The 27,662-nt window shown below is 39.0% G+C and overlaps 3 protein-coding genes across 4 annotated transcripts; 2 read left to right on the forward strand and 1 right to left on the reverse strand.

Moving 5' to 3' along the window:
• The first annotated feature begins 640 nt into the window (after positions 1–640).
• Positions 641–11,881, forward strand: boka (BCL2 family apoptosis regulator BOK a). Its single transcript, XM_017425148.3, has 5 exons — positions 641–842; positions 973–1,327; positions 4,712–4,840; positions 8,250–8,413; positions 10,737–11,881. The coding sequence occupies exons 2-5, from the start codon at positions 1,120–1,122 to the stop codon at positions 10,860–10,862; spliced, it is 627 nt and encodes a 208-aa protein (XP_017280637.1). The 5' UTR covers positions 641–842; positions 973–1,119; the 3' UTR covers positions 10,863–11,881.
• A 2,652-nt stretch (positions 11,882–14,533) lies between these two features.
• atg4b (autophagy related 4B, cysteine peptidase) lies at positions 14,534–22,059 on the forward strand. Its single transcript, XM_017425222.2, has 13 exons — positions 14,534–14,619; positions 16,597–16,698; positions 16,813–16,884; positions 16,984–17,082; positions 17,223–17,324; positions 17,415–17,487; positions 18,669–18,748; positions 19,170–19,366; positions 19,960–20,038; positions 20,125–20,270; positions 21,055–21,111; positions 21,196–21,289; positions 21,363–22,059. Exons 1-13 carry the CDS (start codon positions 14,610–14,612, stop codon positions 21,434–21,436), a joined length of 1,185 nt encoding a protein of 394 aa, XP_017280711.1. The 5' UTR covers positions 14,534–14,609; the 3' UTR covers positions 21,437–22,059.
• On the reverse strand, positions 21,954–26,697 carry dtymk (deoxythymidylate kinase (thymidylate kinase)). Of its 2 annotated transcripts, XM_025007838.2 has the most exons (6): positions 26,444–26,580; positions 25,473–25,744; positions 25,030–25,138; positions 23,730–23,820; positions 23,435–23,632; positions 21,954–22,274 (listed from the first exon to the last, which is right to left on the reverse strand). In XM_025007838.2, exons 2-6 carry the CDS (start codon positions 25,576–25,578, stop codon positions 22,158–22,160), a joined length of 621 nt encoding a protein of 206 aa, XP_024863606.1. In that variant the 5' UTR covers positions 25,579–25,744; positions 26,444–26,580; the 3' UTR covers positions 21,954–22,157. The 2 variants fall into 2 exon arrangements, with proteins under 2 accessions (XP_024863606.1, XP_017280712.1); XM_017425223.3 differs by lacking the exon at positions 25,473–25,744 and having other exon boundaries at positions 26,444–26,697.
• Positions 26,698–27,662: the final 965 nt, after the last annotated feature.

A 27,662-nucleotide genomic window follows, 5' to 3' on the forward strand; every position in this document is an offset into this window, starting at 1 on the left:
CTACCATTTTCTAAATGAGAGTCTCGGACTTGGAGGTGCTGATCTTCATCCCCGTTGGCTGCAAACTACTTCAGTACATTGTATGTTTTCAAATTTTTATCTCTTCTTAAATACTTCACTAAAACAGAAAACAAAGTAGAATATTTTTTACTACCCTTTTGATTGAGAAGTTGCTACAGAAGAGGAGCCACAGTCTTCATTATCTGCTCATCAAAACACCAAGAAGACCAGGTCCTAAAACCAAAGCTTCAGATCATCTACTCAAAAAGCACTGAGTGATTTTTTTTCAAATGGCAACATTCATCTTGTTCCTCTACGATCCAAGGTCAACCTGATCAACTAAATGTCAACCTAAATATGATTTAAAAAAATTTTGCACTTTGTAGAGTTTTTTGAGTTATTAGTTTAGATTGTTGTGACAGCTGACTTCTGATGTCTGTCATGCAGTGACTTACTGTGTGGGGGTCCAATTAAAAAAAATAAAAATAAAAGTGAGTAATATTTGAAGAATCTATAGGCACACCTTTAATAAACCTTGTTATTGATTGATAGCTGGGACACTGGCTCACAGTGTGTGTGTGTGTGTGTGTGCAGGCGGGCGGGGCTTGTATTATTGCTGCTTATCTCCGCCTTTGGACTCCACAATAAGTGCCCTTAGAAGGACAAGCTGTCAGACAGAAAACCGGAGAGGCTTTTTGGGCTCAGGCTGGCTGTAAATCTTCACATACCCAAATATTCAAGGCTCAGACTCACTTTTCTACTCACGGACGACAACTTTTTTTTTTTTTTCCATTTTAGGATAATAGTTGTGGTTGGGGCTCAGTAACCTGCCAGCCTCTTGGGTAAGTGGAGCCTGATTTAATAGTTGTAAAGTTTAGAGCTCAGGTGTGAACAGCTTTATTGATTCACGCAGGTTTGGCATCGAGAGGGTTTGTCTAGGTTATCAATTCATAATCTGTGTTTGTTTTGCAGGGTAATCTCCCTGTCTCTGTCTCTGTCTCTGTCCCTGTCCCTGTCTCTGAATGGGTGGCGGTGTCCTCTGCTGAGCGGAGGCCGTGAAGAGTGTGTGTCTGCGGGGTGGCGCACCGCTCCGAGCCCGCTCCTCTCCGGCTGACCGACATGGACATGCTGCGCCGCTCTTCCGTGTTTGCCGCCGAGGTGTTTGACCGCTCGCCCACCGACAAGCTGCTGGTGGCCCAGGCCAAGGCTCTGTGCAGGGACTACATCCACTCCAAGCTGCGCCGAGCCGGGATCGGATGGAGCAAACCCGAGCACTCGGTGCCGAAGGGGGACCTGGCGGCGGTGTCCTCGGCCCTCACGTGGCTCTGTGAGTTGCTCCAACACCACCCAGATGCTTTAACGACTAACCGATCGGTCTGTAAGGACTTTAAATGCTTTACTGGAATCAAAACCTTGTTCTCAAAGTGGTGGTTGGCGACCCCGTTGTGGGTCACAAAACACCAACTGGGTGGTCCTTCGATCATCTTCAGTGCTGAACTTGTATTTGAATATAGTTGGTTCTGACCTATTATAATATTCTTAAGAATCAGTTGTCATCGGTCAATAGATTTTGTACTGTAGCCGTGAAAGGTTTTATGTGACTGGGCTGCGTCTGTTTCAGACTCAAATTGGGAGCAGAAAGCATAAACTTTCAGTTGCAGTCTCACTGAATTGTGAGTGTCTGTGACCATACAGCTGCGTGGCTGTGTTTTTGAAAGGTGTCTTTTTCTTGTGGTTTGAGAAATTATATTCTTGGCAGTGTACATTATTTTGTTGACCACCTCCGCTCACACGTACCCACGTTTGCAGCCAGGGCCGTAGCCAGACTTTAAAAAATACTGAGGTCAACTACTCATTATCCCCCTGCACAACAGTTACAATGAAGACCAAAACTTAATTAAAATAGAAGCATTTATTTAAAACAAGTGACTTGAATGTGTATATGACATGTATTTGGGTGTGTTTGTAAATTCATGGGGATCGACATCATCTGGATCAACAGAGGACTCCGGGCACAACCATGATGACTCACTGAAATGACATGAATTAGTTTATATGAATGTTGATTGTTCACGCTGCACAAACACATTCAGAACACAAGATTTTACCTTTTTATCAAATTCCAGTGAGGTGTTGTACTTTTGGAGCTGGACCAGTTCTTGTGTGGTCCGGATACAAAACAAGTGCTGAAGTCGCCCTTTATTGAGGTTTCACAGATCACACACTTGGTTTTAAATGTTCTGCAATCAGTGCAGAATAATCTGGTTCAGATTTGAAGTGTCCAGGTGTTGTAGTTTTTTAACTAGAGTAGATTAAAGATGCTAAAGGTAGTGAAAAATTAGGTGGAATCGCCCTTTAGCCATTTTCCGAATCGGAAGCTGCAATCGGAACTTCAGCTTTGTGGAATTAAAGGAGAATATTTTTAGCAAGTTACCTCTGTTGTTTCACTGTAAGTGGTGCTCTTCTTCTTCTGGTCTTTATTTTAGCAGTAAGGTAGCAAAGCTGCGCTCTTCTTCGTAGACATTGAGTTTGGCTGCAGCTGCATACATTTGCAGCGCCTCCTACAGTAAACGTGGCGCTACACAGAGAACCACGCCGTTCAAAAGTGCTGTTTTGATTATTTTTTTTACAATATACACAGCAGAAAAATACTGAGGTCTGGACCTCGGTGTCCTCAGTGGCAGCTACGGCCCTGTTTGCAGCCACCCCCATGTTTTGTTTTAATCTGCTGTAACACGTTCGACATGAAGCTAGGCAGACTTTTCTCTAGTTCATTTAATGAGTTTATTTAAAACCACAATGCTGCTGGATTTTGGAGTTTTCTTTGGGTTTAAAAAAATACAGTATCTATGGGTTTGAAGATAAAAATTAGCTGTTGCTAAATGACCCTTTAGTTTTAGTGAAAATGCAATTGAGACAAGTTTTTGTTGTTGTTGTTGTTGTTGTTTTCATAAAAGTATGTGTTGTAACGCATATAAGCCTAATCAGTGTTCAAAAATTAACTTTCAGGTAAACCAGATTTCATAGTTGTTGTTTTTTTTTGTATAATTTTCCCATAAAATTTGACATTTTAAAACTATAAATGCATATGAATTTTCATTGATAGGCTTATCATAGATGGGGTTGTTCTTATTCACTCTTAAGATAAATAACAATCAATATAAAATCAAACTGAATAACATTTGACTGATTTGTCAGATTAAATCAAAGGAGTGGGCTGTTGAGCTGAACAAGCATGTAGGTGTTATGAAACAGCTCAAAGGGATACTTGGGAATCTCTGTCAACAGAAGAGTTTATGTTTTATGTTCCTTCCTGGAGGCTTTTTGCCAAGACCTCAGTTTGAGGTTTCACATTATCTCCTGTGGATATCAGCCCACCTCCAGGTACACAGCTGTGCGTACAGGACAGCATTGATACACTGCGCAAATACACGAGCTTGTTTCTCCCAATGAGCTGCACACACAGAAACACACACACACACACACTCACACATATACAGAGGGCTGCAAAAGTATTCACCCCGACCTACCTTTATTACCCAGTTGTACCTCCAAGGGGGAGGGGAGGGTGTTCGAAAGATTAAATCAGTTCATTTTTATACTTCAGTTAAGCTTAATGGATACAAAGTAATTGTAATTTACAAAAAATGGTTTGAACCTGATGCATTAAACATTCAGGTAAAATCTTAAAGGCAGAATATTAGTGCTACTAAGCATTTTATTTTGTTTGTTTGTTTCTGAGTTTTGAGAATAAAGTCACAGAAATGATCCACATTTTACTCCTGTACCTGGTTGTATTTTATATTTTTCTACAGTTTAAGTTGTTTATGAGTACAGTGTCAGGTACAAGCTACGGTGGATGTAACTGTATGTGCTAAAATAATTTATTTCTAATTAAAACAACAGACTGTGTTTAAAAGTTTTTCTGAAGTATAAAGTCACTACAAAACGCGTAGTTATTGTCAATCTTCGTGCCAATGGTTTGGTTCTTACCGTAATTCTCCTTTTAATCTTATTCTGGAAATACTACTGCAACTTTTGTTTCTCACCATTTTGAGTTGAACAAGAAAAATGGAAACCATCAAAAAAAATCTTCATTTTTTTTTTCTTATTCTGAATGACCCGAATACTTTGTCATATAAACCACATTTTGAATGACTTGCTGAATCTTTTTCACTCTCTTTGAGGAGCTGGAAATCAGTTGTCTACAGCCTAAACTGGATATAGGTGAAGGTGTCATACTTCTAGTCAAGTTAATAGCTTGCTAATTGACTTATTTTGTCTTTGGCAAATAAAGAATTTCCTGGTTAAACACACCCAACTTAAAATTGTGGAATATCCCTTCAGGTGTTGGAGCAGGGAAACACGTAAAACATGCTGGGGAGGGGGACTTTTACAACTTGTTGTAGTTGTAGTAACAAACTCCTGAAGATATTGCATTTAGTTCATCCATCCAATCCATTTTCTCTACCAGCTTCTCCTCTCCGGGTTATGAGGAGCTGGTGCCTGTCTCCAGCAGACACTGTGGGAGAGGCGGGGTACACCCTGGACAGGCTGCAAGTCCATCTCACGCATTTAGTTAATTTTATTGTTTAAAGAAACTTGTTTTTTTTTTTAAGTTGAGGGATATATTAGTGCTTCCTTGATCCTTGTTCTTTCCACGGGCAGAACTAAGAACCCGTCTAAGTTCAGTTTGTCCTGTGTCCATCAGGTGATGAGTTGGAGGACCTTCAACCCAACTTGTACCGTAATGTATCTCGACAGCTGAACATCAACGCAGGATCAGAGAACATGGTGTCCGACGCCTTCCTGGCTGTCGCCGCTGACATTTTCTCCACAGGTACTGTGCGTCTTCTTCCTCTTACCAAGACCTGCATGCTGGTTGCACTGTGAGAACTACAGTGGATATGAAACGTTTACACACCCCTGTCAAAATGCCAGGTTTTTGTGATGTAAAACAAAAAAAACAAAACCATTACAAAAGCTTTCAACCTTTACAGGAACATATCCTGTACAATTCAACAGAAAGAACATTCTCTTGCAGGGAAAAATATAATAAATGCAATAAGCTGCTTGCGGAAGCATACACACCCTGAAACTAATACTTTTGTTTGAAGTACCTTCTGATTTAATTACAGGCTTCAGGATGCTTGTTAAGAAGTCTATCAGCAGCCACATCTTGACTTGGTAACATTTACCAACTCTTTCTTGCTAAAGCGCTCAAAATCTGTCCGATTGTGAGTTTGTCTCGTGTGATTTGACAATACCTGTGCACAAATCAGATTAAGGTCTAGACTCTGATTAGAACATGTGAAGACTTTTATTTTCTTCTGGCAAAGTCATTCTTTTATTTTCATTCTTTTATTGGGTTCATTGCTATTTTGAAAAAAAAAATGAAATTCCTCCTCAGCTTTTTAGCAGACATCTGAAGGTTTTAGGCCAAAGTAAACAGGTAAATGGAGCTGTTTTTAATCAGTCCATCCACCCTGACACCCCCCACCCCCCTGCAGTTCCAGCTGAAGAAAAGTAACCCCACAGCATATTGTTGCCAGCACCATGCTTCCCTGTTGGTATGGTGGTCTTTTGGTGATCTGTTTGTTCCTGCACCACATATACATTTTTTCAGTTGCATTGTAGAAGATGCATATCATAGTAAAGGTGGAAATATTTTTGGAATAATTAATTGTGGTTATTTATTTAGTTATCTATCACAAAAATCTTTTTAACAGGGTGTGTCTGCTTTTTATATCCACTGTAATTCAGGAGGGCTCACTGGCATTAAGCTGAACTTTATGACAGGGAAGGGAACATGTTTCACTTTTTAAGGAAGTCCATTTAGTGATTGTTGGGTTGGAGGAACTTCAGAGTTTGAGGCCAATACAATAAAGATACTGAGAGTACAGGGAACTAATTGCATTTCTCTTGTTATATGCTTTCCCTAAATCCCAAAACAGATTTGTAATTTTCACATTAAAATTACATACCTTCAAAGTAACAGCTTATTTTATTTATGCGGACACATCCTACCACAGGAATCCCAATGAGTCAGAGGCATTTTAAAGATGCTTTTGTCTCCTGACAGAAGAAACTTTGGTGAAAACATTCAGCCCATATTAGGGTAAAATGTTGCCGGAGTTTGTGGTTGTTTCATACTGTTTTGGACCCCACCCAAGGAGCTTGAGATGAGTTTTAGCTGGCTTCTTCCTCAGAGGTTTTAACAAAGAAATGTGCTGCTAAGGCAATTAGAGTCATTCTGGAGAAAATCAGGTTATTCTGGTCCTCGATAACATACACAGTCTGAAAAAAAATAAGGAAGTGCATAAAAAGATTAGCACCCTCTTATGGTTAGAATGACAAATGACCGGTATTTTTCTTAAATACAAAATAGAATAAAACTCACTGAGCTTCAGATCAACAGGGTGAACCTTCCATGATTGCAAGTTAAATGTTGACAAACACCAGAGACAACAGTCCAGACAAGTCACTGTGTAAAGGGGAAGTCCTGAGAAGCTGTAGATTATGGCCACAAACATGTCTGATCTGCATGAGATCGGTCACCACTGTCATGCTGCTTTGCAGAGATAAACTGCTGCTACAGTTCTTAGTAACATCCCTAAAACAGCTTGCCTAATATTAGAACTGTCAAGTCACTGTGCTCTGGTCCTGGCTTTTGTTAACTTTGAGTGTACTCATTCAGACAGGTACAGAGCCAAGTATAAAACTTCCTAGTGGGAAAAATAAATCAAGATCCCCCATATGGCTGCCCTGTGCGCGAGAAGGTTGCGATAGCTTCTGTACTAAACTTTGTTTTTCTTTATCTGGGTTTGAATCCTTTTAAATCAGCATATTACTTTACCACATTAGATAGAGAGCATGTCTCCACACTGTCTACATGCAAAGAATGCAGAGAAATACATTGCCTGTATATCAGCTTGGCTAATGATAGTTAGCCTTGTTTTTGAGCACAGTTAGAAAGTCGTACTAGTTTTCTGACTGGAACTTGGTTAAATTGTTTTTTAAGTCGTTCCCAGATCTGAGTTCCAGCCTCTGATCTAGGAAGATCCTGACATTGGCTGCCGAGGCTCCCAGTCTTGTCGATTGAGTTTGAACATGTTCAAAAGAACTGTGCAACACATTTTCTCACAAAACAGTCCTTGAGTTGTTGCAGGGGTCTCAAAACAGCCTCAAATTCTTCTCAATTTAGTTTTTGTAATTCTGAAGCGTTAAAGCTGTATTTTGACACGTGAATGGGAGCTCTCCTTATGACAGAAAACATCCAAGGGTGCAGCCCCAAATGTCCAGGTCTGATCACACTATTATGCCATATTAGGGTTGGTTTTATGCTTACACAGCAAGTCAGTGTTGTTATTGTGAGCCACGACTGTTCACATGAGCTGCTGCAACGGTGAAAAGCCATCATTGCAAAAGCAACAGTGACAACATACCGCAGCTCGCATTTTGAAACACAAAACAAAGTTACAAAATATGGCATTATGCAGCAAAACTGGACTTGAGATGTTTTATATCAGAAGCAATTCTTGCTATCAATAAGCTGACTCTTTATTTGAGTCTCCCTGAGGAAAAGTTAAGTTATTATTACACTTATAAGAGGAATAACTTATTATTACAGTGAGTAAAACTGACAGGTTTTATGTGATTTAGGTATTTAAACTTGGTTAACTCATTTGAAGATGGCCCTAAATCTGATTCAGTTGCTTTACTTTGTGTAAAAACTGCAACATATATTCTTGTTTTTCTGACTCTGCACATACAGGATGTGGTAGCTGTATTAAAAGGCCAAAGAGTTTATGGTGCACTCCTGCAGATTTCAGACTCAGATCCTAAAGGGAAACCTAATCTTTTTTATGTGATGTTGGGAAGCAGTCAGTTCCAGAGGATGGATGGAGCCAGGGCTTAGTTTGTTTGTGTTTGATGTATAAACTGCACAAAAATAGACTGAATTTGAGACTGTAAATTGTGTGGCAGCAGACGGCTCCACTCAACACAAAGGCTATGTTAAAAAATGATCTGCTGTCTGATGTAGTGAGGCATTCTGCCTCCTGTTTGTTTTTTTTGTTGTTTTTTTATCTTCTGTGAGACACAGGCCTGATGCCTGGCTGCTGCTGAGGGTTTTTAATGAGTTCATCCATCCGTCATTAAAAGACTGATGGATGAGACGTTTGCTGAGCTAAATTCAGCTTCAAATATTCAGTATTATGTAAGACTTCAGGACATCTTTGTCTCCTCAGGTGTGACGTGGGGGAAGGTGGTTTCCTTGTACACCGTGGCAGGGGCCTTGGCGGTGGACTGTGTGCGCTGCGGTCATCCAGAAATTATCCACGTCATCACGGACTGCATGGCAACATTTGTCAGCAAGAGTCTGACCGCCTGGTTAAAAAAGAGAGGAGGCTGGGTAAGGAAGACATGCACCTGATTATGTGCTTGCTGTAGTACATATGTGAGTATTTTTGATGACATGACAGGAGAATCAAAGTTACTGCCAACATCCGTGGGCTCAAATGTAGCTCAAGAGAAGAGACGATACAGTTCAGGATGGCTGCCTTAGCCATGTTAGAAACTATAAAAATGACTAGAACTCAGTCAAATATTGAGCAGAAAATTTTGTGTGGTAGTAGCTGAGAGTCATTCCCAACACATGGTGTAATTTTGTGCACTTAAAGCTCTAACTGATCATGTAAGATCTCTGCCATACAAGGTGGCAGGTGATGCACATTTCTTCAAAGAAAGCTACTGTCATTCACCGTCTTTTCAACTTTCAGTTGGATGTGTTGCTTCTAATTTTTCTCGATGATCTCTGAGGCCACCTTGGCACCTTACTGTAACATTTGAGAACTAAAACTGATAAAAGTATATTACTTTAAATACAGCCAACATTTTCAGGCTTGCTTTTGCTGATCTGAAATTAGGAGCTTGGAGAAAGTATATGAATGTAACCTCAACAATTCCAAATTAAACGTACACAAAGGAGAACCACATGAGCACCAACACTGACTTCAAGTTCTTATGAATAGATGGGCATAAATTGATGCTTCAGCCTGGATGGTGGATGGACTTTTGTAGAGCTGTCCATAGAAAAGGTCTGCCTGATTAAGTGTTGCGGAAATAATGAAGTCAAAGTTTGGCACAAAGCAGAACAACGTCTGTTTGGCTGGAAAGCGAACAAGTATGGCTCCCATGGCTGCAGTGTTTTGAGGATAAGTGGACTGTGACAAAATGAGGAGCCCTGCATTGTATAACTGACCTCAGAGGTACAAATGAGCGCCCCATTCCCACTCTAACCCGGACACTTCTGCATGAAGAGATAACTTCAGCTTCATGAAAACGCAGAAGCACTTGGAGGGAAAAAATAAGAGAAACTGAAAATAAAGAGTTTAAAGTCAGTCTTGACACTAAGCTGTGCTGTCTGTGGTATTTCACTGTCTCTCTTGTTATATAAATAGAAAATAAGTTTACATATTTGTAGAGTTCTTTAGGTTCAAACTACCAACCCTGTAGACTAGTTTTATTTATGGTTTATTAAAGGGATAGAAAACAAATATTCTAAAAAAAAATCCACCACCATTTAGGTTTGATGTGAAATAGATTTTAAAGAGATAGTTTGAAAATAGGTTTTGTGGAAATACTATAAATATTTTCTTGCCTGTTGTAGCTGTTTGAAATGAGCTAAAAGCTGGTGCAAATGCAGCCAAGATAAACATGGATCACTGCCGAATTAAAACTTCATGACGGTTAATTCTCATGGTTATTTACATAAAGTAGATCTCCCTATGGTTCTTCGCAAACACAAATAGAACCAAGGTGAGGCGCTTTCAGTGCTGCCTGGGGTTATGGCCAGCAGGAATTTCAGAATATATTTCTGCCAAAATAGCTGTTTTAGGTGGAATTAATGGCCATGTCAAGGAGCATGTAATAGCGTTTGCATAAATGGCTATGAAATTTTGAAGGTTGAAGTCGTTTTAAGACGGCAACGAAGTGTCTGGTCTGGTGTCATAATTACATCATCAGTATGATCCAAGCAGGGCCACTTCCACAGCTGTTAGCTGCAGTCTTAAAACAAAACAATAACACAGCAGTTTATGTAAACCTTATTATTTACTGTAAAGCTATACATGGCCGCCCATTTTGCATGACACAGCTACTTCGGCAAAAATATTATGAAATTCAAGAAATTCACCAAAGTGCTACCTTCCTACCCCTTTGCAAAAACCATAGATTTCTGTGTAAATAACAACGTATCCTGAAATTGATTGCAGTGTAACATTGCCAGAATATTCCTTTAAACTGGGCAAAGGTCCCTCAAAGAAAACATTAATTCAATTCAGCTTATTTTTATAGTGCCATCAAAAACCATCTCAGGGCACTAATCAGAAGAAAGAAAAGAAGCCCAAACCATACATCAAATCTATTATTACCAGTATTTTAATCCATATATGTTATTCAATCAGTACAATACAAAATACCAGTTAGTAGAAGTTATCTTAAAAACCCAGCAGATTTGGTCATATCAGCTTTATAGTGACTCACATATAAGAAAGACATTCATGAGAGCATGACATGGCATGTTCTACCTGAGCTCCTAACTGCAGGGGACAACGGTTTCACATTTCTCCCGCCTTTGTCCTCCCACCTGCACCTTTTTAGTGCGTCACCTCCAAATGGGACATTGTTTCGGTGCGTTTCAGAATTTGAGCTCATTCTGTGGTTCTCCCTCACAGGGGGATCTGGTGAAATGCGTGTTGAATACTGATCACAGCTTCCACTCCCACTGGCTGGTGTCTACTGTCTGTGCCTTCGGACTCTACCTGAAGGCTGTGGTGTTGTACCTCCTCAGGGAGAAGTGAACGACTGAGTCACATGCTGGAAAGCATCCACTGCGTGGGAAATATGTTTACACTCGTCTGCACTGAGCCTCGAACACTGAACACCGACTTATTTCACAATGAACTCTCTGCGCTGCATAATCTTCTACTTATTTATTGTTTATGCTTTTATTAGAGCACAATTTTGATATGAAAGGACAAAGTCATCCTCTTTTAATGTAATTTTTTATTTTTCCTAAAACTGCTGAACTGCCAGAATTGTTACCTGTTTTGGTGACTTGCAGTCCCCCTTGGTGGCAACTCCACAAAACTGTTTTACAGTGATCCAACAACAGTTCTGATAAAGTTGGGACATTGTAAAATGTAAATACAAACAGAACACAATGATTTGCAAATCCCATGACCCCATAACTTATTCAAAATCATAGTAAAGATATCAAATGTTTAAACAAATAATTTTTTCAGCCATTTTAGGAAAAAAATATGATAATTTAGACTGTGATGGCAGCAACACAACTCAAAAAAGAAACGGCTGAAGGAGAATTTTCTAACATTTGAGGGTAATTGACAACAGGTCAGTAAGAGGACTGGATATAAAAAGAGCTTTTTAGAGAGGCTGAATCACTCAGAAGTAAAGATGGGCAAAGGTTCATCTGTTTGCAAAAATCTGCATTTCAATGGAACAGTTTCAGAGTAAGGTTTCTCAATGGAAAATTGGGAAGACTGAATATCCTATCATATGAACTTAAAATCCAGCCTGTTATCAGAGCACAGTTCAAAAGGCTGCCTCTCTGATGGTGCATCCAATGTGCATCAATGTCTCTGGCATGGGCATCTCACACTCCATCAATGTAGAAAAGTATACACAGGTTTTAGAACAACATGTGCCCATACCCAGACAACATCTCTTTCAGAGAAGGCCTTGCATATTTCAGCAAGACAACATTAAACCTCAGACTGCATCATTCCAGCAGCAAGGGTTCATATTAGAAGAGTCCAGGTGATGAACTGACCTGCCTGCAGTCCAGACCTCTCATCAAATTAAAACACTTGATGCATCCTGAAACAGAAAAGCCAGCAAAGAAGACCCAAGACTGTTGAACAGCTAGAATCCTCCATCAGACAAGAATACATTTACAGACTTGTTAAAAGAAGAGGGGATGCTTCACAGTGGAAACATGGCCCTACTCCAAGTCTTTAGACATGTGTTGTTGGCATTGTTAAGGACAGATAAAAATTCCCAGAATACTGAAACACCTGCTCTCCGTCCTCACACGGGATCAGGAAGATGCACGGAGGAAGAGAGTCAAAAAACAGCCAAGAGTTCCTCTTAAAATCAAAAACACATTTATTAACTTTCAGCGCTGAAAGGGAGACGTGAGAAAAAGACCCTTACCGAAGTTCAGAGCACTCAGCCTACGTCTCAATCTAACTTCCTGTTCGATGTACTTTNGTGTTTTTCCATTCTCCTCGTGGAGAGCCGCTTCCTGGATTTCATGACATCATCTCATCATGTGTTCTCTATGATCTGCTATTATCCTTTACATTGTTTCTGGGCTCTGAACTCTGGTAAAAAGAAACTTCTTGGTCTTACATTTTATATAACTTTTATATAACATTTTATATAACTTCACAGCATAAAATTCAAAATTACCTTTTTTTGTTACAATTTTATAGCTTAAACATTGTTTTCTATGTTACATTGTGAATAAGGTATGAGTTTAGGAGATTTGCAAATCACTGTATTCTGTTTTTATTTACATTTTACACAATGTCCCAACTTTGTCATAATTGGGGTTGCAAAAAAAGAGAATTCCATATGATCCTAAATATATATTTAGGATGATGAACAAAAATCTCTGCTTCTTTTTCGTACCACCCTAAAGCCTATCCACTATTTAGGGTTAATTAGTTATAGTTTTACTGTTTTCTATCATAGAGAATGTACAGCTTTTTTAGGGGTGCAGATTTATTATAGGCAAAGATGTCGACTTTATTTTTTTTTCCTGAAAGGAGAATTGAATGAAAATAGCCTTTGCCACTGAGGAGGAAATGAAAAATTGTATTATTGGTCACTATAATTCTTATCACAATAATTGCTGTCATTCTGTTCCCAAAAGGTCATTAATCTTTTAAAACTCTTGTTCTGCGATCAAATCCATGAAGAAAAAGACAATATTTAAGGCTCCCTCAACTTACATTTAGTTACGTTGGGTTGTCTTAACTTTCCTTGTTTAGCTCCTAATGGTGCAGAGTTGTACTTCCTTGGTATCACAGATTTATGGGGGCTTTGGTTTTACCAAGTCAAGAGAAAAAAGATATTTCAAAAGGATAAAAAGCATTAAAAGCTTTATGTTGAGTTCCTAAAGCATCAGATCATTCCTTGTTGTTTTGACCAGATGACTGTGTTGCTAATGTGTATCATAATGTTTCAAATGTAAGTTGTGTGTTTTCAATGAGCACTTTGATACAGTTGCAGTTTGTGTGTATAATTTATTACATGAATAAATTCACTTTTATGTTGCTTCTAGCACTAAGCACCCTACAAAACACAATAACTGTTTATCATTTGGAAAAGCTAATATTATCATTATTAAATGGTCCTTCAACAATCTGAAAGTGTTTGTTTTTATTCATTTCTACAAGACATATTCCACATTTATTTTAATACATGATATGCTAACAAAATACTTTTGACCCAACATAAAAAATTATAGCTGTACAATATTTTCTACCTTACCTTTTGACCTTCAAAGCAGTTTATTTATTTTTTTATTGTTTGAATTTTAAATTTCTAGCCTCAGCATCCCTTATCTGGAACATCTCTCTCAGCTGTGCTTCATCTTTGCCTCAAAACCCTTTTAAAGTCAAAATTTCTAAGTTCTTAATAAGGGAAAAAGTTAAGTGTCCCCCAAAGTCAGATTTCGGCATCTAAAAGTGAAATAGACCTCATCAGCCTTGAGCCGAAACCCCACAAAGTCTGCCATGTGCCTAAGAGTGGTCATAGCTGCTGTAATAAATTGTACTCTTTTTTTTGCATTTTTGTCAAGTTTAGTGTCTCATTAAATCGATTGAATGCATCGTACAGTAAAATATTTATTCATGAACATATTGCTATTATGTTTTTATGCACAAAATAAAACAAAATTCAACATAATCAACTTGTACTGCTTTTCATTTCAGACAAACTCAACTTTTTCTTCAGGTTATCAACTTTTGCTTTAATGAAGATGACTCCATTTTAGTTTTATACAAAAAAAATCTGAAGTTTTGAAAAGAAAGAAAAATATAAAAAGCTTTTTTTCAGAACAGGATAGACAGTCAACCCTACAGTAATTGTTAAATAGCATGTAACAATTGTAACATAACATAACTTTTTTTCCCCTTTCTTTTTTATCTCAAAATGTGTTGATATTTTTATCTGGTTAAACTGGGCTTAAAATAATTGAATAATTTAATATTTTTTAATGATTTCAAGTCTGGTATTTATTAACAACAACAGCGAGAACAAAAATTTTGATTTTATTGTAATCCACTGTGTTCTGTTTTATTGTAAACTTTATCCAACTTTCCAAAACGCATCATGAATCTGTTTTTCTCACAAGCTAGCCAATCAGGATTGGGCTCTGGGCAAAATAAGGTCTCTACGCCCAATGCGATTAGATATCGATAAAAACCTCCCACCCCTTTTGCCGATACTCTTTTCTGATTGGTCCAGCACATTAGAGTGCAGAGAACAACAAACAGGTTAGGGTGAACATCGTCGGGATGGATGCAGGTAAGCGATATTTTATAGTAAATTAACGTTTGTTTCTCTATCTGACCGTATGGTTTAACTAAAAATATATTTAGCATCGTCATTTAATAAATAATAATGATTCCCCCCACTTTGTCTTGACAGTTCTGGCTAAGCTTGCCGCTGGGTGAAAACAGACCCAAATTGCTTTGTAGCCTCGTTGGCGTTAGCTTGCTAAAGTGATGAGTAAAGCTAACTAACGCTGTTAAATGTGCTGAAAGCTCCGCGTTGACAGCTTGCTGTGTCACCGTGTAACTAAAGTTACGGTGTCTCAATGTCAACAGTGGGAATGTCATGTGTTCATGTTGAGTTTCTTCCCCAAGAAGTTGCCCAGAGTCTTAACTTTAGCTGCTTTTTTATTAACACTGTTCCGCCTTAAGACAAGCATCCCAGCCGATTCACGACCATTACATTAGTTTTTGTTTCTAACATGTTGTTAGCACCGAGGTAGAGGAGCAGATTTGGCTTCCCATTTCATTTTCCTCTTATTTTGCGAATACCCAGCAGTAAGCTGAGTCCAAATCAACAGATCACTGATTTCTGATGCCTGTTCAGATGATGCAACATCGACAGAAGGTTTAAAACTTTATAACATTATCGACGAACCCCAATAATCACCAGTCCCAGTGTTGGGGTGTATTAACAGACACCATTGGGCCAAAACAAGCATTGCCTGCGTTTACGTAGGAGGAAGTGTACTCTGAGTCCTTTGTTTCCAGCTGGAGTGTCTGTCTCTGCACACACACTAAGATTAAAGATGTCTCACAACACACTGGACTTTTTACAGCAGGATTGTTACCTGTTGCACATCTGAAGTCACTGCTTTGACCTCCAAGCCAAGCTGAAAATGTTTGACACAAATTACCTTTTTATAGGTGACCCTACTTGACAAACAATAATGCTTTAATAATGCATTTACAACATTGTATGAATGCTCTTGTCTCACCATAGAGTTTATACATTAAGTTTCCTGACATTATTTAAGTACAACAATAGATAAAAAAAGCCTAGCATTCCAATGCCGTCCGTGCCAGGGTTATGGCTGTTTTGGTCAAACCCTGTAAACGGCAGTATGTGTGATCTCATGTGATATTATGAGATGTTGCATGATCTGTTAGGGCTCAGAGTACATGTTGTGAATGACTCTCAGCTATTACCATACCAGATTTTAGCTCAGTACGGTTGACAGAGTTAAAGCCATCTTTGTGTTCATGTCGATTAGCTGTGGTGGCCGTCGTAAATTGGGGTGACTCCGACAAGTTAATCTGTTGTAGATTTTCATCCAGTGATTACTTTCTAAAGGTTTTCAGAAAATCCGTCCAGTTGTTCATGAGATATTTCACTGACAGAGTCTATGCCAAAGTTTTATCAAATATTCTGCACAGTGTGTAGCGCTCAGAGTATATGCTGCCCTCGCACCAAATTTTAGTTTAATGTCTGTGAAATTGACTGCGTTATAGCTATTTTTGTTTCTTAACCTTAGTCAGTTGTGGCGTCCATCTTGAATTGAGTTGGCTCCGAAAGTTAATCAGTTGTCGATGTGCATCCAACGAATACCTCCCTAGAGTTTGATTAAAATTTGCCCTGTGGTTCATGGGATATTTTGCTCATCCTGCAGACAAGCAAAAACAGACACACTTTGCCTTTGACAGCAGGCACCTTTGGCCTTTGACAACAGTAAGACTTATAAATTTAGTGTTTTAAATGTGTTTGGTACAGTTTTTAGGCTTTTAGTCTATATATTTTTAAAGATTGCTAAATATAAATGTTGATCCTGGAAATGACTGGGGTTCTTCTTAAGCAGCTAATGGATACTCCATCTTATCTCTCTGCCAGATAGCTTCAGTCATTTCAGCCTCTACAATTATTCCATTGCTAAGCACATTAACAATAATAACAGTAGTAATAATAATCAGCAGCTCTTTCTTCTTTTTACTTCTGTATGGTCTTGTTTTACAGCTACATTGACGTACGACACACTTCGTTTTGGAGAGTTGGAAGATTTCCCTGAGACCTCAGAGCCTGTGTGGATCTTGGGGAAAGAATACAATGCACTTAAAGGTGGAATCTTTAGACATATATTGTAGTCAATTAAAATCTGTTTAGCAAAGACCACCCCGAAACTTCCTCCATTAAAGTTGACGTTCTAAGTGTCGATTTCTGCTCTTAACGCAGAGAAAGATGAGATTTTATCAGATGTCACTTCGCGTCTGTGGTTCACATACAGAAAAAACTTCCCGCCCATTGGTGAGTTGACCGAACAGCTGTGTTTGCAAGTCAAAGTCTTGAGGTTTTTGCTTTTAGTCGAAGAAGAAGAATCCCAAACGACTCCCTGATTTGTTACAGGAGGCACTGGGCCAACGTCCGACACAGGATGGGGGTGCATGTTACGGTGCGGCCAGATGATCCTAGGAGAGGCCTTGGTGTGTAAGCACTTGGGCAGAGGTAAGATTTTTGTTTTGTACAAAATAGAACCTATATTTTATCTCTGTGGTGCGTGTGTGCATTGCTAATTTTCAGTGGATTAGTCTGTACCAAGCAGAACTTGTTTTAGTCAGACGAGACAACTGGCTTTTTGTTGTCAGAGTGGAGATGGGCCAAAGGCCAGAAACAAAGAGAAGAGTACATCAGTATTCTCAACGCCTTCATTGACAAAAAAGACAGTTATTATTCCATCCATCAAATCGGTAAGTAGCAAGCGTCAGACCTTCCCAGTTATATGACAGGATCGCTCAGGAGTTTGAATAAAACTAAAGTGTTCCTCATGAATGCTGCAGCCCAAATGGGAGTCGGAGAGGGAAAGCCAATCGGACAGTGGTATGGACCAAACACAGTCGCCCAGGTTCTAAAGTAAGAATGGAAAAATCCAGAATTCTACACAAATACGTGAAATTATTTATATTTCTTGCAAATGATGCTAATTATTGTTTCTGTCTTTTGGTCAGTGTGTTGGCCAGGAATGGGAAAACAGGGGAAATTCTTACCTGGAAGATTTATTTATGTTTTTAAAAATGAAGTTAATTGGTGACATTTTGGAGCAATTTGGGAGATTTTTCGGTGTAAAAACAACTTTATTCCATTTTATTTTAAAACATGTAGCGTATGTTGGGGTATTTGTCAGGGGACCTTTAATGCTGAACAGACGTCCCGGTTGGTAAGGATTTAATTTACACTGACTTGTGATGTAGCTCGCTTGTGTTAGCAAGGCTGACATCAAAATAAACCACTCAGTTTTGAAATCGCTTGCAAAAATACAGTATTTGAAAATTAGGGGTAACAATTTTTTTTGAAAGAATGATGCACAGATGCATGGGGCAGGGTAAACTATCACTCTAACAACCGATGGCAGATGTGTTTAAGCAACTCTTATTTCTTTTTTATAAGGAGGGGCAGAGTGGCAATCCTCAACGTCAAATATAATCTCCTTATTGTCAGCACACAAAATTTTTGAAAGTCAGAACCTGCAAGAATAATAATTTAACAACAAGATAAAAACATTTAAATAATGATAATATAATGTTTGACTTTTTACAGTCACTTAAAGGATACAAAGTACAGATAATCCACACATTTGGATGTGAAATCACTAATTTTATTTTTGCTCAGGCATTTTAAAATATATTTTAAGTTGCATAATATTTACTTCCTCATTACCTGGCACTTTATTGTTTTTGCTTCCTTTGGTACCATAATATTGCGTTGTTTTTTGTGTGTTTGTTTTTTTCTTAGTACCGTTACAGTCCAAATAGATTTTTGTCTCCCTCATCAAAACATGGTGTTGCTGTTCATGGCTGCAGTTTAACATTACAGTATTTCTTTGGCTTTAGTTTTTCAGTTAATTTGCAACTGTTGAAACTAAAAACTGCCCAACCTAAATAGCTTATTTATATTAACAGAAAAGTTTAGCTAAACCTAAAAGCTAAATTACAGTACGGTATTAATAATCTGCTTTGACATTTTATGGGAACACAAAGTTTTGCATCTAAGGAAGTTTTAATAAGTGTCCTTTTCATTTGTTGTCTCATTTTCAGGAAGCTAGCGGTGTTTGACACGTGGAGCAGATTAGTTGTGCACGTGGCCATGGACAACACTGTGATCATCGAGGAGATCAGTGAGTGCAGACATGTCGCAGCTCAACGTTTGACTTGTTTTCTGTTAGCAGACGCTCTTTAGGTGTCCCTCTGTGTCTGGCACACCACTGTAAATGTTGGACTTTGCTTAGATTGTTTGCACATTTTTAAACCAGTTCTCCTTCTATTACAGACAATGACTGAGGGAAGACAAGTAGGAAAGTATTCAGGATCAGATCTTTGTATCCTAGTCAGTTTTAGTATTTCAGTGTTCAATGTGTCAACAGATTTATAAGCTAAATATTGTATTTATATGTATTCAGGTTTGTTTTATTCCAACAGAATTGTAACCTAATAACACATTCATTTGTAACTTTAACTGTTGTTATTTTTTTTTACCTAGACCACAAACTGAACTGAGGAGTGCGAGTAATTCTGTGTATTTCCTCTTTGTCTCTGCAGAGCGTCTTTGCATGCCGTGGCTGGACTTCTCTGAGCCATGTGGAGAAGCAGAGGGAGCCGGGGAGCTTAACGGCTGCCTGGAGGGAGCGTGCGCCCTGGCTGAGGAGGAGACGGTCCTCTGGAAACCGCTGGTCCTGCTCATCCCCCTCAGGCTGGGCCTGAGTGATATAAATGAGGCCTACATCGACACCCTCAAGGTGAGAAACCTCCCAGTGTCTTAAAACCTTAAGAGCTTCCAGGTTTTGTTTTGTTTTAATGTGAAAAACGTGTCAAATAAACTCAGGGAAGGAGTGCTTATCTACATTACAACAAACATAAACAGAAAATTGTGCTTATTTTCAAAAGGATAAAAGGTCTAAGACTAGCTCTATGACAGACTATGTGAGCACATTCATTTTGTTATTTTAAGTGTACTGGAAAGATGTCACAGTTGTTTGCTGTTCTTGTTTTTTTCTTTTATTTAACTAAAGCCGTTGTATAGGAAGCTGTTCGAGGGAACAGTTGTCACATCTGAATGACTGTCTTAGCAACTTTTGACCAAAAAAAAAACAAAACATATTGGATTGTACTTGAACTTTAAGCTTTATTGTTTAACACAAATAGGCTTGCTTTAAATCTGCCTGCATAAAACAATTTCAGGAGCTACTGAAACACAATGAGAATGTTTGCACAGACATGTCAGTTTACTGATGCTGGTCATTTTGCTTCAAGAAATCCAAAAGACTTAAACATGCTGAGGAAAAATTACCCACAAACTAGAAGAGCTAAATCTTTTAATTTCTTTCCACAGCAATGCTTCATGCTGCCTCAGTCCCTGGGTGTCATTGGAGGGAAACCCAACAGTGCCCATTACTTCATTGGTTATGTTGGTATGTCCTGTTCAGCTATGTATGGCGATCTTGTTTCTAACCAGTTCAAGAGACCATTTTGGTTCTGAACATGTCTGTCCCTCCAGGAGAGGAGCTGATCTATTTAGACCCACACACCACCCAGCCTGCGGTGGAGCCATGCGAGGACAGTCAGGTCCCAGATGAGACATACCATTGTCAGCACCCACCTTGCCGCATGCACATCTGTGAACTGGACCCCTCCATCGCAGTGGTAGGACAGCCAGGCTGGATTTTATTATCTTTAACTATGTGGAAAGTGTTCTGTTGAACTGGGGCTCTCTGGTAAAGTCGTAAATAATTAATATCTTACCTGTTGTAGACAGCTTTTTGAGTGACTTCAGTGTGAAGAAATGGGTTAAGTATTACAGGACTGACGAGCTAACAGCTGGTGGGAAACACAGCTAAGACCAAAGTAGATCGCTGCCGTCTTAAAACTCCAAGCTCCAAAATGTCATAGCAGTTCATGCATACGCTGCTTTATAAACTTTTACATCGCTGTCAATTTCCAGATTATGTCCTTCTCAAACAACACCAATCTTTGAAATTTCACTGCTGTTCATGTAAATATTATTAAAACCTGAACACTGTTGTCAGTTTTGCATGACAAACAATAATGAAAATCCTGCTGGACCTTGGATGCCGTGTTGTTGTTTACAGTTGTAAATAATCATAGAATTCTATGTAAATAACCAGGTACTGCAAAATTGACAATGATCTAAATGTTTATCAAATAGTGATTTAATTTGAACTGAAGCTGTTTTCTGACAGTTTCTTTTCACTTTGGTCATAGCTGCATTCTGACTAGCTCATCAGTCTTGTCAGACTTAAACTCTTATGTCCCCAAACTGAGCTTTACGAAGCTATCTACAACAGGTAAGATGTTATTTACAGCTTTAAAGCAGAATCCTTCTTCAGAAAGACCAAACTATTTCTTTAAACAGGATGGGAGAAAGCTGAAAAGTTCAGCGTAACTTTGATTTTCCTGATTTCTGCAGGGTTTTTTCTGCAGAACAGAAGATGAGTTTGACGACTGGTGTATGCGCATAAGAAGGGTAAGTCCCTCGGCACTGTTCTGATCCGTCTGAATGAAGCAGCATTTTTAAAATATTTATTCACACGTGACAAAATGTTCGTAGCTGACCTGCAAGAAAGGAGGGCTGCCCATGTTTGAGTTGGTAGACAGTCAACCTGCCCACATGGTCAGCGTTGATGCACTTAACCTTACTCCTGGTAAATAAACAGCAGGTTTATTTTTTAATATTCCACAAATCCTGTTAATGAAAAATTATTATTTCCTTTGCAGACTTCTCAGATTCAGACAGACTGGGGCGTTTCTTTGATTCAGAAGATGAGGAGTTTGAGATCCTTTCCTTGTGAGGAATTTAATGAACTACGATTTACGGTTCTCAGCAGCGAGCAGAAATCTCTTCGTCGTCTCTGAATCGGAAGGGAAACCTGAGGGGATGAACATTTATTGGAGACCTCGTGAGCCAGTCCAACTCCAGCGGGGCCGTCGGTGTGTGTGTTGCACATCATTCGTCTCATCAGCCCCTGAATGCTCTTTGAGTCCCAACATGGAGACTGCCCAACGGAAGCTGTAGCAGGAGCTCAGGATGAATTCTGTATGCACATCTTCACATATTTGTTTTTCCATTTGAGTCTTAACACTTTAAATGTTTATGCTGAAGTGATACGGTGCCTTTCCCCAACCCCGTAAGTGAAATTGCCATAATGGTTTTATGTTGAATAGACTCTATGACGCCGAAGGCTTACGCAGTTTGTCACTAATAATAACAACCGAAGTCTCTAACAGCTTGTAAAGAAACCAAGTCAAATCATAAGGCAAGTTGTATTAGTCTTTGATGCAAAGTATCCTTGCCAAGTTTAAAACATGTACACTAGTCAAAAAATTATTTATTTAATCAAAACAACATAGACAAATCATAAAACAATAGACATGTAAGAAGTTTCAAAACTAAAAATAAAAGAAGATTATTTGACAACTGTTTACATGTTATATTATATCTCCTTTACTAAAGGTTTAAAAAAATGAGTTGGGCAAAGGGGGGGGTGTACACAAGTTGTATATTTGTTAGTTTCACTCTGACTTCCAAAGCTCTCCAAGTGGTGTGTTTTCTGCTGTGTTGATGGTATTAAGGGTGTGAGTTCTGATGTTGTCGTGAACATCCTCAATACTCTGCGAGGCATCAATTACCTGAAATCAGACACTTGTTAGGTATTTAATATTGTATCCTTTAAAAGATAGTCTGATTATTTCTGAAGTGATGTTCTGTCAAGTAGCTATGAATAGTGAGTACTTTATTATCTGTGAAACCAGTCAGAGAATGGAATAATGAAGAGAAAGGAAAAAGTCCACCTGAGAGTGAGGCTAATCATTTGTTTGTTGCGGTTTTCTCAACCAAACAACATTTGTGTGTCCTGAGGCTGCTGAATGTATCAGTCCGCCTGATCAGCGTGCCTCATCTGTCCAAAGGTTTACTCAACTCCCAGCAGATTTGTACATTCAGCAGCCTCAAGACATCTATATTAGCGTAGTAACACAGACATCATTTGGTTGAGAAAACGGCGACATACTAACAAATTGTCGTGTAAAAGTATAGAGATTTAATATTAGCTCCTGTAGTTCTCTTTCACACCAGTAGGACACCTTCTGGGGAAGAGTTGCATTAGAAAACAGGTACTGGTTTAGCTAGCCATAGCCTGATATTGTTCTTACTGCTCAGTTCTGATTTTTGCTGAGATGCGTGGTTGTTCACATTCTAATTTAAATACAATCTCCATCAGACTCCAGTGTGAATGGTCTTCTGGAACAGGAGTGACGTATTGAGAGAAACGAACTCAAGCACTAATCTCATCACTCTAGTATCAATACAGCCAGATACCAACATTGTTATCAATAATATCATCATGCATACCCCTACTTCAATGATGTAAAACTCAAATGAAACGTGACAGGACTGTTTGACTGCAGTTGCTTTGAAAAACATGTATTTGATTTAGGACCACAAATGAAAGGGACCTGGGTCAGATTTGAGACGTTCAGACTGTCATAAATAAATAAATAAGAGAGATTTGGGCCATTTTTACCTGCAGTGCTAACATATCCCTAGAGCAGTTTACACCTGTATTTAGCTCTATTTGCAAGCAGTCATATAGCTAAAGAGAGATTTAAATACCAGGTGTGAAGCGGGTCTTGGGTGGACTGTTTCTTTTCTTCATTACTCTGTTCTCTAAGATTGAGTTCACATCTGATAAGGTACTCACTATTTATAATTATTTGACACACCTCAAAAATGACCAGGCTGTCCTTTTTAATGACCTTAAAACCCAGTGCCTTAGCGGTTAAACTCGTACCTTCCAGTTGACCGAAGGATCCTTCATCAGCTGTTCGAACTTCTGTTGAACTGACTTTTGGAAATCGCTGGTTTCGTATCGCTCATTTCCAAACTGGCCTCTCAGTGTAGCCTCGACTGGGCTCAGCTGCAGGAACATAACGAGGTCGGGCTTTGGCAGTCCCACGTCGGGTTTCTTGCACCAGTCGATACAGAAACCCTAAAGACGGCAAGAAAGAAATAAAACTCTTGAAACTCATGTGAAAAGGTTAATAAAACAAATGCAAAGGTTGATGTGAAAAATAAATAAAGCTCACAGGTTTAGCGCTGGTGAAAGCAGCTCCAGAGAAGGCATACCTATCCACGACCAAAGTGATGCCCTGCTCCAGCTTCTTCTTCATTGAAGGCCTGTGTGTAAACATGAGGTCTTAACCTGTCAAGAGCATTACTCAAGTCTGTCACAGAGCTAGTCTTAGCCCAGTTTATTCCAGAAATAATTTACATTCGGTGACAAGTTCTAAACGTTTTCAAATGATATTGTTGGTAATGGGCTAAAAAATAATCAATACACTGATGTCAAAGGTGGTATGAAATGAAAATGTCAACTTTTGCAGCACATGTTTCTAGAGGCCCAAAGATTTTGACATATTAAAGGGTTTTATTTGCTTTTAGCTTGGGCTGACAAGAAGATTAAATGATCAATCTCATGTTATACATGACTGCTCATCTGGTTGTTAGATAAGTTTAGATAAGAATGTCAATTATACTGTATTCTCCGGACTATAAGGCGCACTTAAAAGCCTTTAATTTTCTCCAAAAATGACAGTGCGCCTTATAATCTGGAGCACCTTATATATGTAAGAAGTCGTAATGTTTTAGTACGACTTTATTAAACTACAAAGCCGCACCGCTTACAGCATTAAGACTCAGTTATAGTCGTGCTTTGTGGGCTCTGTGCACGGCACGCGGACCGCATGGTGTAAGCGTTTATACTTGACGTTTACGTTGTTGCAGTATTCTCCAAAAAGACGGGGCTGTTTTGTTTCGCTTAATGCGCCTTATACTCCAGTGCGCCCTATAGTGTGGAAAATGCGGTAGTTTAGGATGATAAACACGAAAGTTTAAACTTTGAAACAGCACGTAATCAAGTCTGTTACTGTACAGCTTGTGAAATATTAATCATTGTCCTATTTTTTTCGCTACGATTTCCAGGCTGGTTTGTGCTAACCAGATCTGGCACATGCTTCATAAGACAGGATGTTACAAACTTCGGTGGGGAACTAAATTCTGTGAAAATAGCTAATAGGGTATATCAGTGATTATATAATGTAACTAAAATCTGAATACATACTCCTTATACCTTAGTACTAATATAGATTACTTAACAGAAAGTAATTTGAGTTAAAATGTTCACATAAGAGTGTATTCCTATGTGTAAGGTCCTAAACAGAATATTATTAGAGTACTGCTGTCCATGTGCAGATTTTCCAGTCAGGAGCTCATGTGGTTAAATACACACAAAGCTCTACTTTCACATCTTTTAATCCCACTTTCTTCATGTGTACAGTAAGTTTAACACTGCAGTGTGTCCGTATGTGTTAAAAGGGCGAGTCTTACACCAGTTCCCAGCGGTTTGCAGAGAACAGCAGGTGCACCGTGTGGTCCTCCAAATCACTTTTCTTCTCCAGGTAGGCGCTGATCAGCTGTCCAATTGTTGTGGTCCTGTCTGGACGAACACAGAGACGTCACGTCAAGGCGAAACCATGGATGGCATAATGCCATATTGGCAGTGGTAACAGCTGTCATTCACTGGAGAAATGGACTTTTTACCACGTTGCGTTGCAGTTGCACAAACATTTCTGTGACTGTAATTAAATCTTCAGAAGATTTGATACACAGGTAGGAGAAGGACCAACTGGTTTTAATTGTGGTTTGCTAACAAAAAACTGAACTAGTTTGTTTATTTGCCATTACCCACATACAAGTATATGATCAGAGTATCACAATTTTGTATTCATTCTTTAGAATATGAAACACTTAACTGTGGTTATACAACTTACATATAAAGCTTTTGTTTGGGTTCATTAAAGATGAACTTGTGGAGGAGAGGATCATTATTGCTGTCATGCTTGGTTTTTTTTGTCCCTCCTGTCTATTGGTCTTCATGTCCAGTCAGTGTCTGCCTTCTGTTCTTTAACAGGGAAGTTATTCTGCTTTTCAGATCATCTGCAGCCCCACATGTACCACCTCCACCTCATCCTGTCTGGAGGACCTCGACCAAAGTGTCCACATCTGTCACATCTGGATGGCGTAGAGGTTGAGTCATTCAGTCCTTTGGAAAAAACAACTAATGATTTTTAGTAATGTCTAACGGCTAAAATATTTGTTCTTCTTTAAATTATTAATATGTTTAAAAATTAGTCCATTCATAACTCTATTGTGTTGGTTATGATAGTAGTATAATGTGAACTGGATAGTATTACTCTATTGATAACATTTTATTCAAACGTCTATTACTATTTTAATGCAAAAAAGTAGAGAGAAAACAGACTTACAATAACACATTCAAGTTATATACAAATTTTTTAAATAATTTATTATAAATATAGTTGAGCAAATTTCGTGGCAAAATGTTCGTACAGTTTCCTGGTTTATATAAATTATTTTGTCTGATTCAAGTAGTTTTTCAAGTGTGAGCAAGACACTGAAAGTTTTACAGCATTTTGGTGGTTTGATGCCTAAACACTAAGTTTCTAAGTCACTGGAAACCAAAAAGTATGTTCTTACACCAGGTAAATAGTATGTGAAATATAGTGTGTGAAATATTAAAACCTGAACCGTTTTTGATCGTGGTAAACCTGCACCTTGTATGACTTTTTTCTTGACCTTCCCAACATGGCGGCCTTGTTGACGTACCGCTGCCGCGCTCAGCCAAGCTTTCAAAACCACAACAATAATACACCACGTGGCTTCCATAAAAGCCCGAGGTTGACCAAAACACCTGAACGAGGAAAACCCTAAAAGGCCTCACCGGGGAACCTCATCATCTCCGCCGGGCGGCCGACTTGCTGCAAGGCTTGAACCAGTTTCTTGCACTGCGTCGTTTTCCCGGCCCTGTCCACTCCCTCCAGAACAATGAGAGCGCCTCTTTTCGATGCCATTACCGACGTCTAATTACTGGCAATTTGGTTAGGTTTCTAGAAAGATAATACGGAAGCAGCGTCTTACTGCTCAAAGGGAAAATCTTCGTGTCACACTTTACCCGCCATTTACTTTAATGACGCATTTCCTGTTTGCGTCTACAGGTTGCCAGATAGGAAATGACGACACGTCGTCTTGTCGTTTTAAAATGATCGTATTTTGACCGAAACTGTCTTACATCTCATAAACGGAGTGATGATGCGCTGTATCGTTGTGTGTGTGTGTGTGTGTGTGTGAGAGAGAGAGAGGGGGGTGTTTTGACAGGTGTTTAGGAGAAGAGGCGGTGTTGCGCGTTGTCTGGCGGGTCAGCTCAGACTGATGATATGTGGGTGTTCACGTGAGCCAGTTTTTGTTTTCGGTGCACGGGAATGCCAAAACTCTGGGGTATTTGGGCTTTAAATATATATATTTATCATATATCTATAGACCCTATAGCTATTGTATATACGCTATAATTTTTGTATATCTGGCAACACTTTCTTTGCCAAACAACGTTTTGGAGCACTACCGCCACCAAGTGGACTAAAGTAGAATCGAAGTTTTAACCTCTATTAATCCTGTCATCCATGGATGTTGCAATAAAAATATAAAACACAGTGTCTTAGAATCTTTCTGTAAAATATCCTTTTAATCAACGCACAACTTTACTTTCTGACAATTGTGATCCCTTCTCACAACATCAAGCCCATTAAAACAAAATGTTTTAATTAGGCCCGAGCAGCGACAGCGCTGCGAAGGCCTATTGTATTTCGTGGAATTCTTATTATTAGGCCCGAGCAGCGACAGCGCTGCGAAGGCCTATTGTATTTCAGGGAATTCTTCTTCTTCTTATTATTATTATTATTATTATTATTATTATTATTATTATTATTATTATTATTCCTTTCCGCCCGAAATCGCAAATTTGGAGGCCTTAACATATTCAAAAACTCACCAAACTTCACCGAAAGCTGTCCCCCGTGTGAAATCGCGTGATTCTAATTTAATCGAAAGTGGGCGTGGCCAAACTGCTCCACAGCGCCCCCTAACGTGAGATAGGACGAACCGTA

The sequence above is a fragment of the Kryptolebias marmoratus genome, linkage group LG24, assembly GCF_001649575.2.
Source record: "Kryptolebias marmoratus isolate JLee-2015 linkage group LG24, ASM164957v2, whole genome shotgun sequence".
NCBI classification, from domain to species: Eukaryota; Metazoa; Chordata; class Actinopteri; order Cyprinodontiformes; family Rivulidae; genus Kryptolebias; species Kryptolebias marmoratus.

Bases quoted from the DNA above. Each gene is read 5' to 3' on its own strand.
- boka (XM_017425148.3), top strand. From the start codon at position 1,120: ATGGACATGCTGCGCCGCTCTTCCGTGTTTGCCGCCGAGGTGTTTGAC. The intron at 1,328-4,711 runs GTGAGTTGCTCC...TGTGTCCATCAG, and splicing joins CTCGGCCCTCACGTGGCTCT to GTGATGAGTTGGAGGACCTT. The intron at 4,841-8,249 runs GTACTGTGCGTC...TTGTCTCCTCAG, and splicing joins CGCTGACATTTTCTCCACAG to GTGTGACGTGGGGGAAGGTG.
- atg4b (XM_017425222.2), top strand. The intron at 16,699-16,812 runs GTGGAATCTTTA...CTCTTAACGCAG, and splicing joins AGAATACAATGCACTTAAAG to AGAAAGATGAGATTTTATCA. The intron at 18,749-19,169 runs GTGAGTGCAGAC...TTGTCTCTGCAG, and splicing joins TGTGATCATCGAGGAGATCA to AGCGTCTTTGCATGCCGTGG.
- dtymk (XM_017425223.3), bottom strand. From the start codon at position 26,573: ATGGCATCGAAAAGAGGCGCTCTCATTGTTCTGGAGGGAGTGGACAGG. The intron at 23,633-23,729 runs GTGAGCTTTATT...TGCCGTCTTTAG, and splicing joins CTTTCACCAGCGCTAAACCT to GGTTTCTGTATCGACTGGTG. The intron at 22,275-23,434 runs GTACGAGTTTAA...GTCTGATTTCAG, and splicing joins ATCCTTCGGTCAACTGGAAG to GTAATTGATGCCTCGCAGAG.